The 13,224-nt window shown below is 51.2% G+C and overlaps 1 protein-coding gene across 1 annotated transcript in view; it reads right to left on the bottom strand.

The window, feature by feature from the left end:
• LSG1 (large 60S subunit nuclear export GTPase 1) overlaps positions 1–11,460 on the bottom strand; it is a 62,118-nt gene extending 50,658 nt beyond the window's left edge. Inside the window, exon 1 of the mRNA XM_054282868.1 lies at positions 11,395–11,460. Coding sequence (XP_054138843.1) covers positions 11,395–11,430 — 36 coding nt within the window. The 5' untranslated portion in view covers positions 11,431–11,460. The remainder of the gene's footprint in view (positions 1–11,394) is intronic.
• Between the last annotated feature and the right edge of the window lie 1,764 nt (positions 11,461–13,224).

Here is a 13,224-nt window from a genome sequence, read left to right as displayed (position 1 = left end):
CACAGTCACATGCTCCCAAAAACCTGTCTGCAGGACTCCTCTGCCAGGATGGGGCCAGCACACAGCCTCTCCCCACCACAAGCACTGGTGCACGTGGTCCCAGTGCTGCTTGCTGGTCCCTTAGCAGTTCCTGGGTCACAACAGGCAGCTGTCCCTCTCCAGCCCACCTCCAGCCAGGGGTGCTCAGATGCCTGCCTGGGGCAGTTCTGCAGAGTCCCAGCATCATTTTCTGGGCTTTGCTCCTCATCTTCACAGTGCTCAGAGTACCCTGCAAAAGCCAGCCCATGCGGACAGGTCCCTTCTTGGCAGCTACTTTCTGATACAGGGCAGCCTGGCCTATTTTATCACAGCAAATGGGAGTGGGAAGAATGGGGCAGTTACCCAACCTAATGCTAATCCCTCTTTCATAGGGACAATAAAAAAAATACATCCATTCCCATAGGAACACCACTCAGCTTTGCAACGTTGAACAGAGAGTCTCTTAAAGCAGACAGCTTCTCCTGAAGCTGGTTCTGTATAGTTTAATTAAACTCTACAGACAGATTCACCCCCCAGCTTTAACAGGAAGGCAGAAAAACCCCACTACAAAAGCTCCAGCAAAGTCACACTGGGGCAGAGACATGGCCCCCACTGGGTAGGAAATGTCTGGAGCAGAGGGGCTGCTGGCAATGCCAGTCCTGGGCACCTTCTGTCACTGATGCTCCCACAATGCTGAGCTGTGAGAGCAGCCTGTGCTGGCTGCTGCCTGCACTGAATTGCACAGCACTGTCTCCATTTATTTGATTTGTATCGCCTGAAGGAAAATGCTTTTGCTGTCTTCATGCACTCTAAGCATTTGGCTTCAAAATAAAAGCTCTGGGGACCTGTCATCACATGCTTTCCTTCCCAGAAAGAAAAGGCAAGTTCCAGTCTTTTTGAGCTGAATTGCAGAAAAGTGCTCAAGCCCACCACTGCTGCTGTGCCTTGCTCAGGGATGACCTTGTAAAGGTTATTTTTGAAAGCTGCTCCCTCCTCCTGCTGCAGTCTGACATTGGAACTGTCACATCCTGCCTTCCTGGTTACCTGGGGGACTTCAACAGCCTTTGGAGGAGTCAGAAAAGTAGCAGCATGGCTCAGGTTCATCCCCCTGAGCAAATGCTCTCAGGACTTGATCCTACATACCCACAGGCATGAGTGCCCCTGCTCTTCCACTGGCATCACAGGGATGCCCATGTGCATGGCACAGCCCTGGGCCTCGGTGGGATGGGAACAGGTCATGTCTGCTGGGTCTTTCCCCTCTGCATCCGGTGAGCTCTGGCAGGATTTCCTCCTCTCCAGACATGCAGAGGCCATGGGGGAGGCATGTGATGGTGTGTGTGTTGTGTGCTGTGCTCAGTGCTGCTCCTCCTGCCCCATACACATATGCATGGCCCAGACCTCAGCTCCCAGGGACACTGGTATGGGTGTTAATGGCCTGGGTGAGTCCAAAATGAAAGCCCAGATCAGAGTTGCTGTGAAAGAATTTCTCTGCTCTTGGGAATAAGGACAGGAAATTAGTATCTCCCAGTGCAGATACTCATTCCTTTCTCACCTCAGACACTTTTGTGCAGTACACCTTCTGTGGTCCATTACAGACACACACATCATGGGGGGATGTCACTGCTGGCAGGGACACCAGACAGCTGCAGTGTGCTCTGGGCTCTGCTTTCTACCAGACACCTTCACACAGCTTCCTGGCACCTCTAGTGCTACCCAGGCATCCACCCACAGGAGCACAGCTTCCCTGCCAGCCCACCACCAGCCAGGCAGCTCATTCCTTGCTCTAAGAGGAAGAAAAAGAAATATTTTAATTATTTAATTTGCAATTGACTCCAGTCCCTCAGATCAAAACATTCAGTACAGAGTGGCCAAAAAATCTGAACCACTGTTTTGCTCTAAAATATTTTGCTTGCTCCAACAACACTGGTACTGCAGCAGCACTCACTCCTCCTGTCTCTCACTTTATCTTTGCCTCTCCTCCCTCCCCCTCCTGTTTTTCCCATCTGTGTTTGGAGCAGAGGAAGCGGAGATGAAACACAGGCTGCTGACTCTTCCTGCGGCTCTGCATTGCCCAAACCAATCGACTTTGTTCAGTCTCTGCCTTTCCCTGCCCACTTCTGACAAGCCCTGCAAAGATCACAATGTATTTACTCTTCTCCCAGCACAGTGAGGAAGACGAAGCACGAGTGCTCAGTGTACTGGTACAGAAATTACAAACAAAGGCTCTGCAAATGCAGTGGTCAGAGGATTCAGAAAGGTCTGACCTGACCCAGCCCAGAGCCCTGGTTAAACGATTTGCTGAGAGCTGCCAAGAGGCTGTGCAAGCATCAAGCAATGTGCTGCTGGCTGCACAAACTACCTGCTTATTCCCTTTGTTAGGGTTTACACACACACACACACCATGCCTCTGAAGGAATAAAAAATGGGTCTTGAAAGCTCCTACCGATTCTGCAGTGAACTGTGGCATTAAGGATGTGGAGGGAGGTGACCCCACCAGCTCACGGTTCATTCAGCAGCAGCTCGTGGGTGTTGCTCACCAGAGAGTGGAGCCGTCTCTGGCAGCTCCCTGCCCTACTTCTCTTTCAGAAATACATAATTGTGACATTGTGTTACATAATTTATCATGTTACATCAAGATTGGGGCCGTCCTTGTGCAGTTTATTCTTCTGGGTATTTGAGCTGCCAGGAAGGAGAGACAAGAAGTGCAACCCCACAAACAGTCACTACTTTAGAAAAAGCTTTTAGAGTTTGGAACAGTCTGAGACACCCCTATCCTTGAGCACACAGTCCAAAGGAGTTACACAAGCAGAGCTTGGTCTGACCTGTGAGATGGCTTCTCCCTGGCACACTGCTCTAACTTCGGGGTGTTGGAAAGGACCCCAGTACATCAGCAGAGCTCTCCCCAGACAGCCTGCTCCTTTTTCAGCACTTCCTCCCATGCTGACCAAAGGCCCAAGGAAAAGGCAGCTGTGAGTGGGTGAAATCCTCCCCACCACTGCCAACCTCAGTGGCAGCACCTGCAAGGTGGGCTGTAGAGCCAAGCCAGCCAGTGTTTGCTGGACAAGCACCCTCTCAGAGCAGGGTTACACACCCACAGCCACAGGCAGGCTAAACTGGCCAGAAAACATCTGTGCAGAGCAGCAGGAACTGTGGTACAAGGGCTCATCTCCCTGAAGGTGCTAATGCAAGCAGAGGCTCCAGGTGCCAGCACCCCCATGGTGGCTCCACGCCTCCCACAGGACAAGCTTCTTGTGCGCTGTGTTTCCTCCTCCTCCCCTCACAGGAGGATGAGGTTCAGCCTGTCCTGGGACAGGCACTGCCTGGAGCCCTGTCTTTGCACTCCCAGTGCAGCCTGAGCTGAGCTCCCTGTCCTTGGCATGAGGGATTTCACTGGTGTCCAACACTCCACCCTGGCAGCTGCCTCTCTCATCCCACCAGGGGCAGGATGGGCAGCTCCAGCCTCCATCCTCCCCCATTCCAGAGTGGCAGGTGGGTGTCACCTGCTCAGGTGATGAGTTCTGTGGGCACAGCAGCAATTCCTGGACCAACCCAGCCAGCTGTTTAACCTGGAAATGAGTCTATGAGCCCCAGGAATTATGACACTGCCCCATCCCTGGGGCCTCCAGCCTTCACCCAAGCAAAGCATGTCCAGCTACAGCACCATCAGGAAGGGGATGCTGACCATGCCTGGCCAGAGCAGAGGTGCTGTGGACAGTCACTGCTCATGATACTCCTCCCAGTGCCACAGTGGTGGCCTGTGTGGCCCTCCTCCCAAGAGCCCAACAGCCAAGGCACTCAGTTAAGCACCTCATTGTCCAGAGAGAGAGGTTTGGAAAACAGAGCTGTTGTCCTTCTTTTCTGGAGGAGACCACAGCTTGCCCTGCCTGACAGGCTGGGTTGATGCCTTGCAATCCACTTTCCTTAAAGGTTTTTAATGCCATCTGACACGAGTTAAAAACACTGCATACAAACAGATGCTCTGACCAAGTCTGAAGGGCAACAGAGAATTAGAGATGCCATTTGGCTATTACGAGCAGCTCCAAGGGGATCAGCTCTTGGTGTTGCATAATTGAATACTTTAACCAATTAACTAAATAACTAGAAAAGTCTTTCCTGGTAAGACAAGCAGATGACACAGGCTGGTGGTGCCATAAACAGCAAGGAGCACATGCTGCTAGTGCCAGTGATCTGAGTCACCCAGGGAACAGCCCCAAATACACCTTGAAACTGTGAGCACAAGGGCAGGCAGGGACCTGAGGGCACAAGTGCTGTGAAGGATGAAACTCTGTACAGGGAAGCAATGGCTGAGGACATGACCTAGGGACCACAGCTGATGGAAGCAACCAGGCTGCCCTGCAGTGATGAGGCCATTGACAAATCACTGTTCTGTGCTAGACACAGCACCCAGAGGGAAATAAAATAAAGGTTAGAAAAGGTTTCTGGAGGTCTCTGGTCCAGCCTTCTGCACCCACCAAGACTGTTGCAAACACTGGATCAAGACATTTGAGTTTTGGAGATCTCCAAGAACAGAGACATTGCCCGGCACCCTCTCCCCCAGTGACCCGGCCCAAGCCTGCACCAAGTTCCTGGCACAAAAAAATGGGGGAGAGCTGCCTGACCAATAAAACAAGGCTTCAGAGTGAAGGGGATGAAGGATCAGAAGTTCCAGGTGTAGTTGGTGTACACAGACATGTCAGAGGAAGAAATGCGTGTTCCATCACTGCTTGAAGAGACCAAACAGCACCTCATGGCTAAAATGTAACACCTAACAAAAGTCACTTGGACAGCATTAGCAGTTTTTCTACAGTGAGATAGAGCAGACACTGACAACCTTACTGCAAACTGGAGGAACCAACTATTGCTGCAGATCTCAAGCATAAGCAAAAACCCCCCTCCAGCATGAGCAGAGGGGTATTTGTACCTCCCTGCATCAGCCTAAACACCTGCAACCACCTAAACAGCCTCACCAGAAGCATCTGAGTGCATGAAGTCATTGGATAGCCAATAACAACAGCCAGTTCAGGTGTGCTTGCCAAAGGACTGGGCTGGGTGCCAGGAGAGTTGTCAACCTTATGCAGCTGTCCTTCCAGGGTGGCAGCTGATATGCACCTGTGAGGAGCCCCTGTACCAGCTGAATCAGCCTTCCATAAGCCTTTTTGTGCTGCTCATACCTACAGTCACCTGTCATTGCATCCTCCTAGGGTGTGGGTGCAGGGCAGGGGGTGGGGAGCAGCTCCCTGTGCTCTGGGATGTTGTCCTTCCCGTGGCCATCTTCCTGTTTCCTTCCCCCTTCTTGTGACTGAGTCAGCCCCAGTGCAGTCCCAGAGTGATGACAGCAAACCAGGCACACGAGCTCTCACACAGGGCCCACATCCCTGAGGAAATGTCCCAGGGCTGGGATGGCTGGGGACACCTTTTGGGGTGTGGGGCAGCAAGCTGGGAGACAAGTGATGCTGGACACACAGCTCGGGGGCTCCCACACAAATTGGTCCCCACTCTGTGGATGTGCAGCCCTGGGGTTGCAGCAAGCTCTGCTTCTGCATGAGGCTCTGCTCAGGAAGTGGAAAGAGGCATTAGGGATGCAGAGCAAGCCATGCATTTGTTGGGGTGAGGGGGGCCAGGCAGGGCAGGTGTGAGGGGCTGCAGCAGGGTCTCGGCCCAGGGGTGCTTCCATTTAGCCCAGCTGGAGACCTCATCATTCCCAGACACCTAAAATAGCTGCCACTCAGCTCTTGGGTGATCCACAGGCAGAACTATGTCCCAGCCATGCAGTGACCTCCTTCAAAGAGTGTACAATTAAAAAGCAAGTTTGTAATTTGATAATTTGTAGAGAGGAAATTAATTGCTAGCTGTATCTTGCCTGCCTGCTGTGATGACTGGGGCACCTGCTGGCTCGGGAGCCCTTGGGAAGGGTAATTACTGGGGAGGGATCCTCAGGATTGCAGCACAGGAATGGGAGATGCTGCTCACCTGACAGCCTCAGCCTTGGCCATGCACACCTGTGCATTCAGCAGTGTTACAGATATTCGGGGTACAGCATCTATTCCCTGCAGCAGGGGCAGGACCCTTCCTCGATACCAAATGTGGGGGAGTCCCCTGCTCTGCCACAGCCCCTGTGGGCAATCAGCAACCTGCTCCAGCTGTGCTTCTTTTGGGGACAGAGGGAGCTGTACACACCTTCAAAAGCAGGTTTCTTTGTATTTTCTTATTACTGTTGGAACCAAACATGTTTTCTTGTAAGCGCCATCAGCAGAGTCAATGTGCTCCAGGGAGGGGTGCATGGAGGGACCCCATCCCTGCAGAGCACAGCTGTGAGGAGCCACTCACCTCATGGGGCTGCTCCTTTGGAGCCTCTTCTTGCAGGGTGCTCACATTTCCACTCCAGGAAAGCCCCCTCCCTGTGCTTTGGGTGTTGGCTCCTGTGCTGTAAATCATGCGTGGGGGTAGCACAAAAGGCTTATCTGCCCCTCCTGGGATGAAAGGCAGCCACTGCACCCACCCTGCAGGGACCTGCCCAGCCACCCACCTCCACCTCTGCTCTGCCTTGGTGCAATGGCTGGAGAGCCCAAGGGGAGCAGCACCTGCTCATCCATGCTCACACAGAGCAGGACAGCACCACAGCCCACTGCAGCAGCCAGAGGGGTGGAAATCTGGAAATCATTGCCCAGAACAGTGTGTGCAAATAGACACCCCAGAGCAGAGGCCAAGAACTGCCCCAGCACGTGTCAGCCTATCCCCCAAAACTGTGGCCAGAACAAGATACAGCTCTGCACATCTCAGGGTAAAGGCAATTGCAAAAATAAAGATCAGAATAAAAGGCATAAGTGTGACAAGCTGCGTGAGCATCATGGGACTGTTGAAGGAAGCGGTGAGCACAAGGAGAAATCTCTGCCCAGACCAGAAAGGCAGAGGGTGACAAATCATGTAGGCAGCAACCCAGAAAAGGAGAGGTATTTGATAAATATTTCTGTTCAGCGTTTGGGAGGCAAAAGCCAAACAATACAGCATGCTATAAAATAAAATATAATCACAATAAAACACTTTCCATCCTACGAGGGCTTCAGGAAGATGTTAAACAATAGCTACGGGGGTTAGATGTTTAAATCGGCAGGGCTGACACATCGCTGAGCGCATAAAGGAGCTGGGAAAGGAGCACCTAATTAGCTCCTGCGGGTCCCTGGGACTTCCCCCGGGGTCCCAGCGCTGGCACACTGCCCGTACCTCCATGGAGTAAACAGGATGTCCCAGACCGCTCCAGCTGACATCAGTCCTGTGCCGAGGGCCGGAATGGTCCTGACCGGATTTGGTTGATAAAGGTTTGAAACGGGGAATTATCATGAGTGTCAATTAGCACCATTTTATGAAAAAGAGATCTTGGCATATCTCTGTTCTTGCGATTGTCCCTATCAGTCAGGCTGGTGACGGCGCTGATGTAAGGCTTGCGTAAGGCTTTTGGCAGCTCCAGCTGCCGGGAGCGAACGCGGAGTTTCTGCGCTGGGGCTCTGCGGAGCGCCCCGGCCCTGCTGCCAGCACCGCCCCGCCCTCAGGCAGGTGTTTCCGGGGGCCTCCGGTGGGGATTCATTCTCAGCCCTCCAGCATGTAACACCAACTCGGTTTTCCGGCCAAGGCAGGAGCTGCCCAGGCTCTGGTGGGGCCATCCTGGCACAGGTACCAGGAGCAGGGTGCACTGACAGCACCAGGGCAGGGGGGCTGTGGCCTGGGTGGCTGGGGGACAATCCCCCCTCTAAAATGTGCCTCTGATAAGGAAGGGAGTGATCAGAGCTGTCCAGGAGGGATCTGCAGCCTTCCTGGGAGCCAAGCCCAGAGTGGGGGCAGCATCTCAGGGGGCAGGGAATCTGGAAAAAGCCCAAAGAGGAAGCCAAGGACCAATGAAGGGATAAACAGACTTTTGGTGGAGAGAAATTCCTGGGATACCATCAATGCGGGCCAGAAAAAGAGGTTAAAGGGCTAACTTGATCCCAGCTTATTAAAGCTCTTTTTGATGTGATTAAATGTTTGGCAGTGCCTCTGTTTGGCAGACAATGATGGGAGAAGGCTGTGGTTAGAAATAAGGCACGGATTTAGTGTGTGAGCACCTTCTGAAACACCCTGACAAAGCCTGGGTGAGTTCCCCATCCCTGGCAATGCTGTGACCAAGGTGTGGGTAGGCTCAGTGTGACACAGCCCTGCAGCTTCACTATGGACAAAATCTGTGCCCTGCCATGGGCCTTGTCCTTGTGCCAGCCCTGCTTGGTGGGATGCACCAGGGCTGCAGGCAGAGGGAGAAGCTGTTGATGTCAGTAGTTTCATAACTATTGACATAAGAACAGTCTCAGGCAGGGATCTGGATTTACAGCTGGCCTCTCCTTGCCTGGCTAAGCCCTCTCAATCATTTACCTGGAGCAACAAATCATGCTCTCTATGGGCTTGTCACTTACTGGCTTTTGATGGACACCTCTCCTAGGCAATTCCAGTGAAGGTGACTGGTTGCTCCATTTTAGAAGACAGTTTGCTGCTGACAAGAAGCAGTGAAGAAAGCTTGGCTGATTAATATACTGTCTTTTTTGACATGCACGCTAGAAATAGAGGAGTGGATAAAAAGGTGATGATAAGCAGTGTGATAACAGACCCACGAGGGAAATGAACATATACTTCAAATTTGAGGCAGCAGAGCACAGCCCAAGTGACAATTAAAGATGGACTCTGCAATCTGTCCTTGTGTGGAGGCCACTGGCTTCCCTGTAATTTGGAGTGTAATTGGAGTAATTACTCAGAGCTCACCCTAAGAGGCATGGTGGAACATCATTTTGGGTTGTTTCTCTCGCTGGTGATGTGACAGCTCCTTGTAAATCACTCTGAAGTACCTGGGTGTGATGCTGAAGGAACTGGAATAGGCTGTGCTGGGCCCTGTGTCCAGCTTGTGAGAACAGAGCAAGAGTCCTTCAGCAGCAGAGGCAGTGCTCAGAAATTAATTGCTGGGCAATTATTTAATTCATACTCCTCCTCAGTTCTCCCAGTAAGCACTGCTTGGCAGGCTGCACTGCCTGTAATCCCTTCTCCACATTCAGAGCTGCATCTAATCCCTTCCAGCAGGCAGCTGCCTTTCCTGTTTTCCCCCATGCCAGCCTCAGCACAGCCCTCTGCCAGTGGCTGCCTCTGCCCTGGTGGTTCAGTGCTGCTGCAAACCATCCCTCAGTGGTGCAGCAATGGTCACTCACTTCAGTGAAGGTGTCACAAGCATGCCATGGTTTGGTTATCGTGGCAATCCCAGACACTGATCCATGGGCTGCTGCTGGCACTGACCAGTCGCAGACAAGCTCCATGGCTGCAGTGAGTCTGCAGCATCCCCTGGATCCCTGTCCCACCAAGACAGGGCGCTGGAGCTGGCAAACCTCCCCAACATCCCCCAGTGAGCCGGCTGGGGCTGAGGCACCTCCCAGCTGTGAGCCACAGGCTGACAGGCAAAGCAAAGAGGGGGAACCCACACACCCACCCAGGGAATACAGGACTTTTCTTTGCCACCTTGGGAATATCAGCTGAGCAATGGGTTTTGCAGAGGACACTGGGCAGTGTGTGCCTACAAGGTGCCAACAACATGAAGCCATTGGGACAGCAAAGCAGGGCCAGATGGAGCTGTCCTGTCTCAGCATGTCCATCTCCAGCAAAGCCTAGAGCAGCACTGACAGGCATGAAGGTGTGGGGGAGCAGGAGGGTGCTGTGAGTATTTTGAAAGTCAAAGGGCAGAAGGCTTTGTGCTTCATGAGCAACAGGGAATAGACTGGCCCACAGCCCAGTTTCTGTGGCTCCTCTTTCCAATGGAGGAGCTCTGGAAATCAGACTGTGGCATTAGGCAAGACTGGCCATGGCTGTTTACTGCTTCTCAGAAGCCATGTAGCAATCCTGCTCCCCAGAGTGTGAGCTGTGAGAAGCAGGTGTCCTGCAGACCATGGGGCCTTCTTCCCTAGGGCCACTGCTCTCAGGGAGCTCAGGAATCACACCCAGCAGGCAGGGAGCCCACTCTGCAAGGTGCCCCCTTGGCTGGAGCTCCTGGTGCTTCCCAGCACCGGATCAAGAGCACAGTCATTTTTCCTGGCTGTGGCAGGGCTCTGCCAGGAGGTGTTGATTAGCTTGGCAGGTTGCTAATTGCCAGGAAGGGCCCAGCACAGAGGTCAGGGTGGCTGCTCTCTGGGAAGAGGGAGGTCAGGACACCTTGGTTAAGTGTGTGGACGCTTGGGGAGAAGGGGTTGCACCAGTGCCAGGGCTGGAAAAGCCCTGCTGCTGAAGCATGGCTCTCTTTTAAACTCCACTGGCTTTGAAAAAACACAGCCAAATGTCCATCTGTGTCTCACTTTGAACCAGCACCTCACATGCTGGAGGAAAACAAAGTCGACAATATCCTAAAAAGCTCCTCCAAGGTGCACTAAGACAGCTGGGCAACAACTGTGTGGTAAGCTTCTCCTTGCCCTGGGCTTAGTAACCACCAGCACCTCCCTCCTCAGTTTTAATGTCTTTCTTTTTAGTTATTTTTTCCCCAAATCACCTGCAGCTCTGTTCTGAGGCTCCTGCCTCAGCTTATCCCAGCAAAACATGGAGCAAACATCCATGCTCCTGGTCTGCAGCACAGCCCCCTGTGCCTGTGTACCAGGAAAAGCACCTTGTCACTCTCCAGTGGGACACAGGATTCAGAGGCTGGAGAGGGTGGCATGAAGAACCTCACATACCCACACACTCATGTAAAAACCCACACTCACATGCACTTGCCCTCCTTCAGATACTGGTTCCCCTCAGCTAAATGTTCCATCATCACCCAGACAAAAGGGACATCTGACATTTCTGGCCAGGTATTGAATGAAGCCAGTCTGTGAGATGGTGAGGGTGTTTAAAGGCTTTTGTTTATGATGTCTGCCAAAGATAAGCTTCCATGAAAGATGAAAGATGCCCTTTGGAAGCAAGAGTAAGGCAGGTAGGAGTGCCAGACTTAAATTACTGTGAAAGCTGACACTACCTTTTAACATTCAATGTGCAAAAAGCCTATGTCCCACCATATCTTGAAAGAGGCCTCTTGGATTATGAGCATGACCAATAATGACTGGAGGTAATTCCTGCCTCCTCCTGGCAAGTGCATAAGCTGACAGCAGAAATTGTCTTCCACACTATTGCTTTTCCCTTGGAGGCAGAGGTTCACAAGGTGTGAATACAAATCCATGCAGAAAGCCCAACTGCTGTTCTCCTAATGTGGAATAAGCAGTGGAGAAGAGGAGCCCTGGCTACAGCAGGGTCTGGGAGCAAGGAATGGCCAAAGTTTAAGGCTTTCACCTGGGCAGGCAGAATAAAGCATCACTTCTTGATCTATTTTACATTTTGATTTATACTCACAGACTCTCGATGCAAAGCCTTCTGTGCAGCACACATGGGAAGTGTTTCTTCAGGGATGAAATGTTTACTGGATTTATTACAATCAGCAGCAGGTTTTGTTTCCTCTCAGGCTCTCAAGGCTTTAAATACAACACTGTTGGTAGGTATTTCACGCGGCATCAATCTGAAAGAAGAAAAATATCTGAGACCTGCAAGATTAACTGTCCTTTCTGTGAGAAACATTTATCACTGTTCATTCTGCTCTCCTCTATCTTTATTTCTATCAAATGCCTGTGACCAAAGATCTTTGCCCTATCTGAAAGCATTTCTTCCCCATCAAACACAGATCATGCAATGCTCTCCCACACATACAAATTTCATGTTGCTAGAAAATTACAGTTTCCAGATCAGCCAGAGGAGCACTTTTGCTGTCCCACTGTACTCTGTGGAACATGATGTGCTGTTGGCCTAGAGGGGAGGATGTGGGGCCTTTAATAAGGGGTGATGCTTCCCTCCATCCTCATCCACAGAGCCCTGAGAAGCCCAGCTCCAGGAGGGGTCTCCAGTCCTGAGGACCTCCCCAGCATGTTGTCATCCTGGTTTGCAGCATTCCCCAGGCCAGGAGGGCATCATGGACCTTCCCAGGTGATGTTCCTGGGAACCAGGGGCCCACTCACTCCCTTTGCTAACAGCTCAGAGAGGTCCCACAGGCTTGGCACTGGCACCAGAGGGCTGGGAATGAGTTAAGAGTCCTGAGATCAAATTTTCTCCTAAACCAGTAAAACACCCTCTGGTTGTTTGCAAGGGCTATGGGACAGCTGTGACCCACAACTGTGTCCTGCAGTGGGATATTGCAGAGAGACAGGAAGCAACCCCACAGCCTTCCCCAGTCTATTCCAGCCACATGCAAAAGAATGAAAATGTGGAGGACCCCTCTGCTGTAATTTGCTTTGTTTGACCAAGGACAAAACTGGTGCAAGCAGAGGAACTGCAGGAGAGCCATCCCAAACAGCACCAGGGACCTTGCACTGTGTGAGGAGTTGGGCTGGGAAGCCCAAACCTTGCACACAAGCCCAGCACAAACACTGCTGGCAGTTTTCCTGCTACACTGAACAGGGAAATGTAATGGCAAAGATTCATGTTTATCCATAACTATGGAAAAAACATTTATCTGTCTCCACCAAATCCCCCTCTGCCAGCCCTTCCCTTAAATTGTCACAGAGGTTTATCCAGGGGCTGGAAGGTAACAGAAAGCCTGCTTTTGTATCAGTGCTGGGTATGGCTGTGAGCTCCCTGAAGGTTGTAGGAGACACCAGAGATGAGCAGCAGACAGAAGTTATGTGCATTGGATACAACACCTTGGATCTTCTTTCATCCAGAAAATAAACTATTAAAGATTTGCTTGAAAGGGGCATTTTCCTTGCCATTGATACTTCCAGCTGTAGAAATAACAATGTATTTCCAATGCTTGCTTCTTACAGCAGTTTGCAAGGAGAAAAAAACATTGCCTGATTATTTCCAAGGCAGCAATGAAACTGAATTAACAATATTTGATAATATAAAAAGTAAAATACAAGTAAATAGTTTGAACTTCAGCAATATTTGCAGCTGATAATGATAATGTTGAACTGGTGAGATGCTCTCCTAATGACACAGTCACAGGAAATGAGGAGGAATATTTGCTTCCAGCTAATTGCTGAGCCCAAATACTGTGTAACACCACAAAGCATATTCTGAATAAATCATCATTTGATCTTGAAGGTTATGCAACAAAACTTTCCAATTGCCTTTTCTCATTATCAAAAGAATTTTGGGATTACAGGGGAGAATTCATTTTTTCAGCTCTGGGAG

The sequence above is a fragment of the Melozone crissalis genome, unplaced genomic scaffold (genome assembly GCF_028551555.1).
Source record: "Melozone crissalis strain CALT ecotype California unplaced genomic scaffold, PUWL_Pcris_2 ptg000034l_1, whole genome shotgun sequence".
Classification (NCBI taxonomy): Eukaryota; Metazoa; Chordata; class Aves; order Passeriformes; family Passerellidae; genus Melozone; species Melozone crissalis.
The sequence above is the reverse complement of the archived record's forward strand: the minus strand, read 5'-3'. Positions and strand labels throughout refer to the sequence as shown.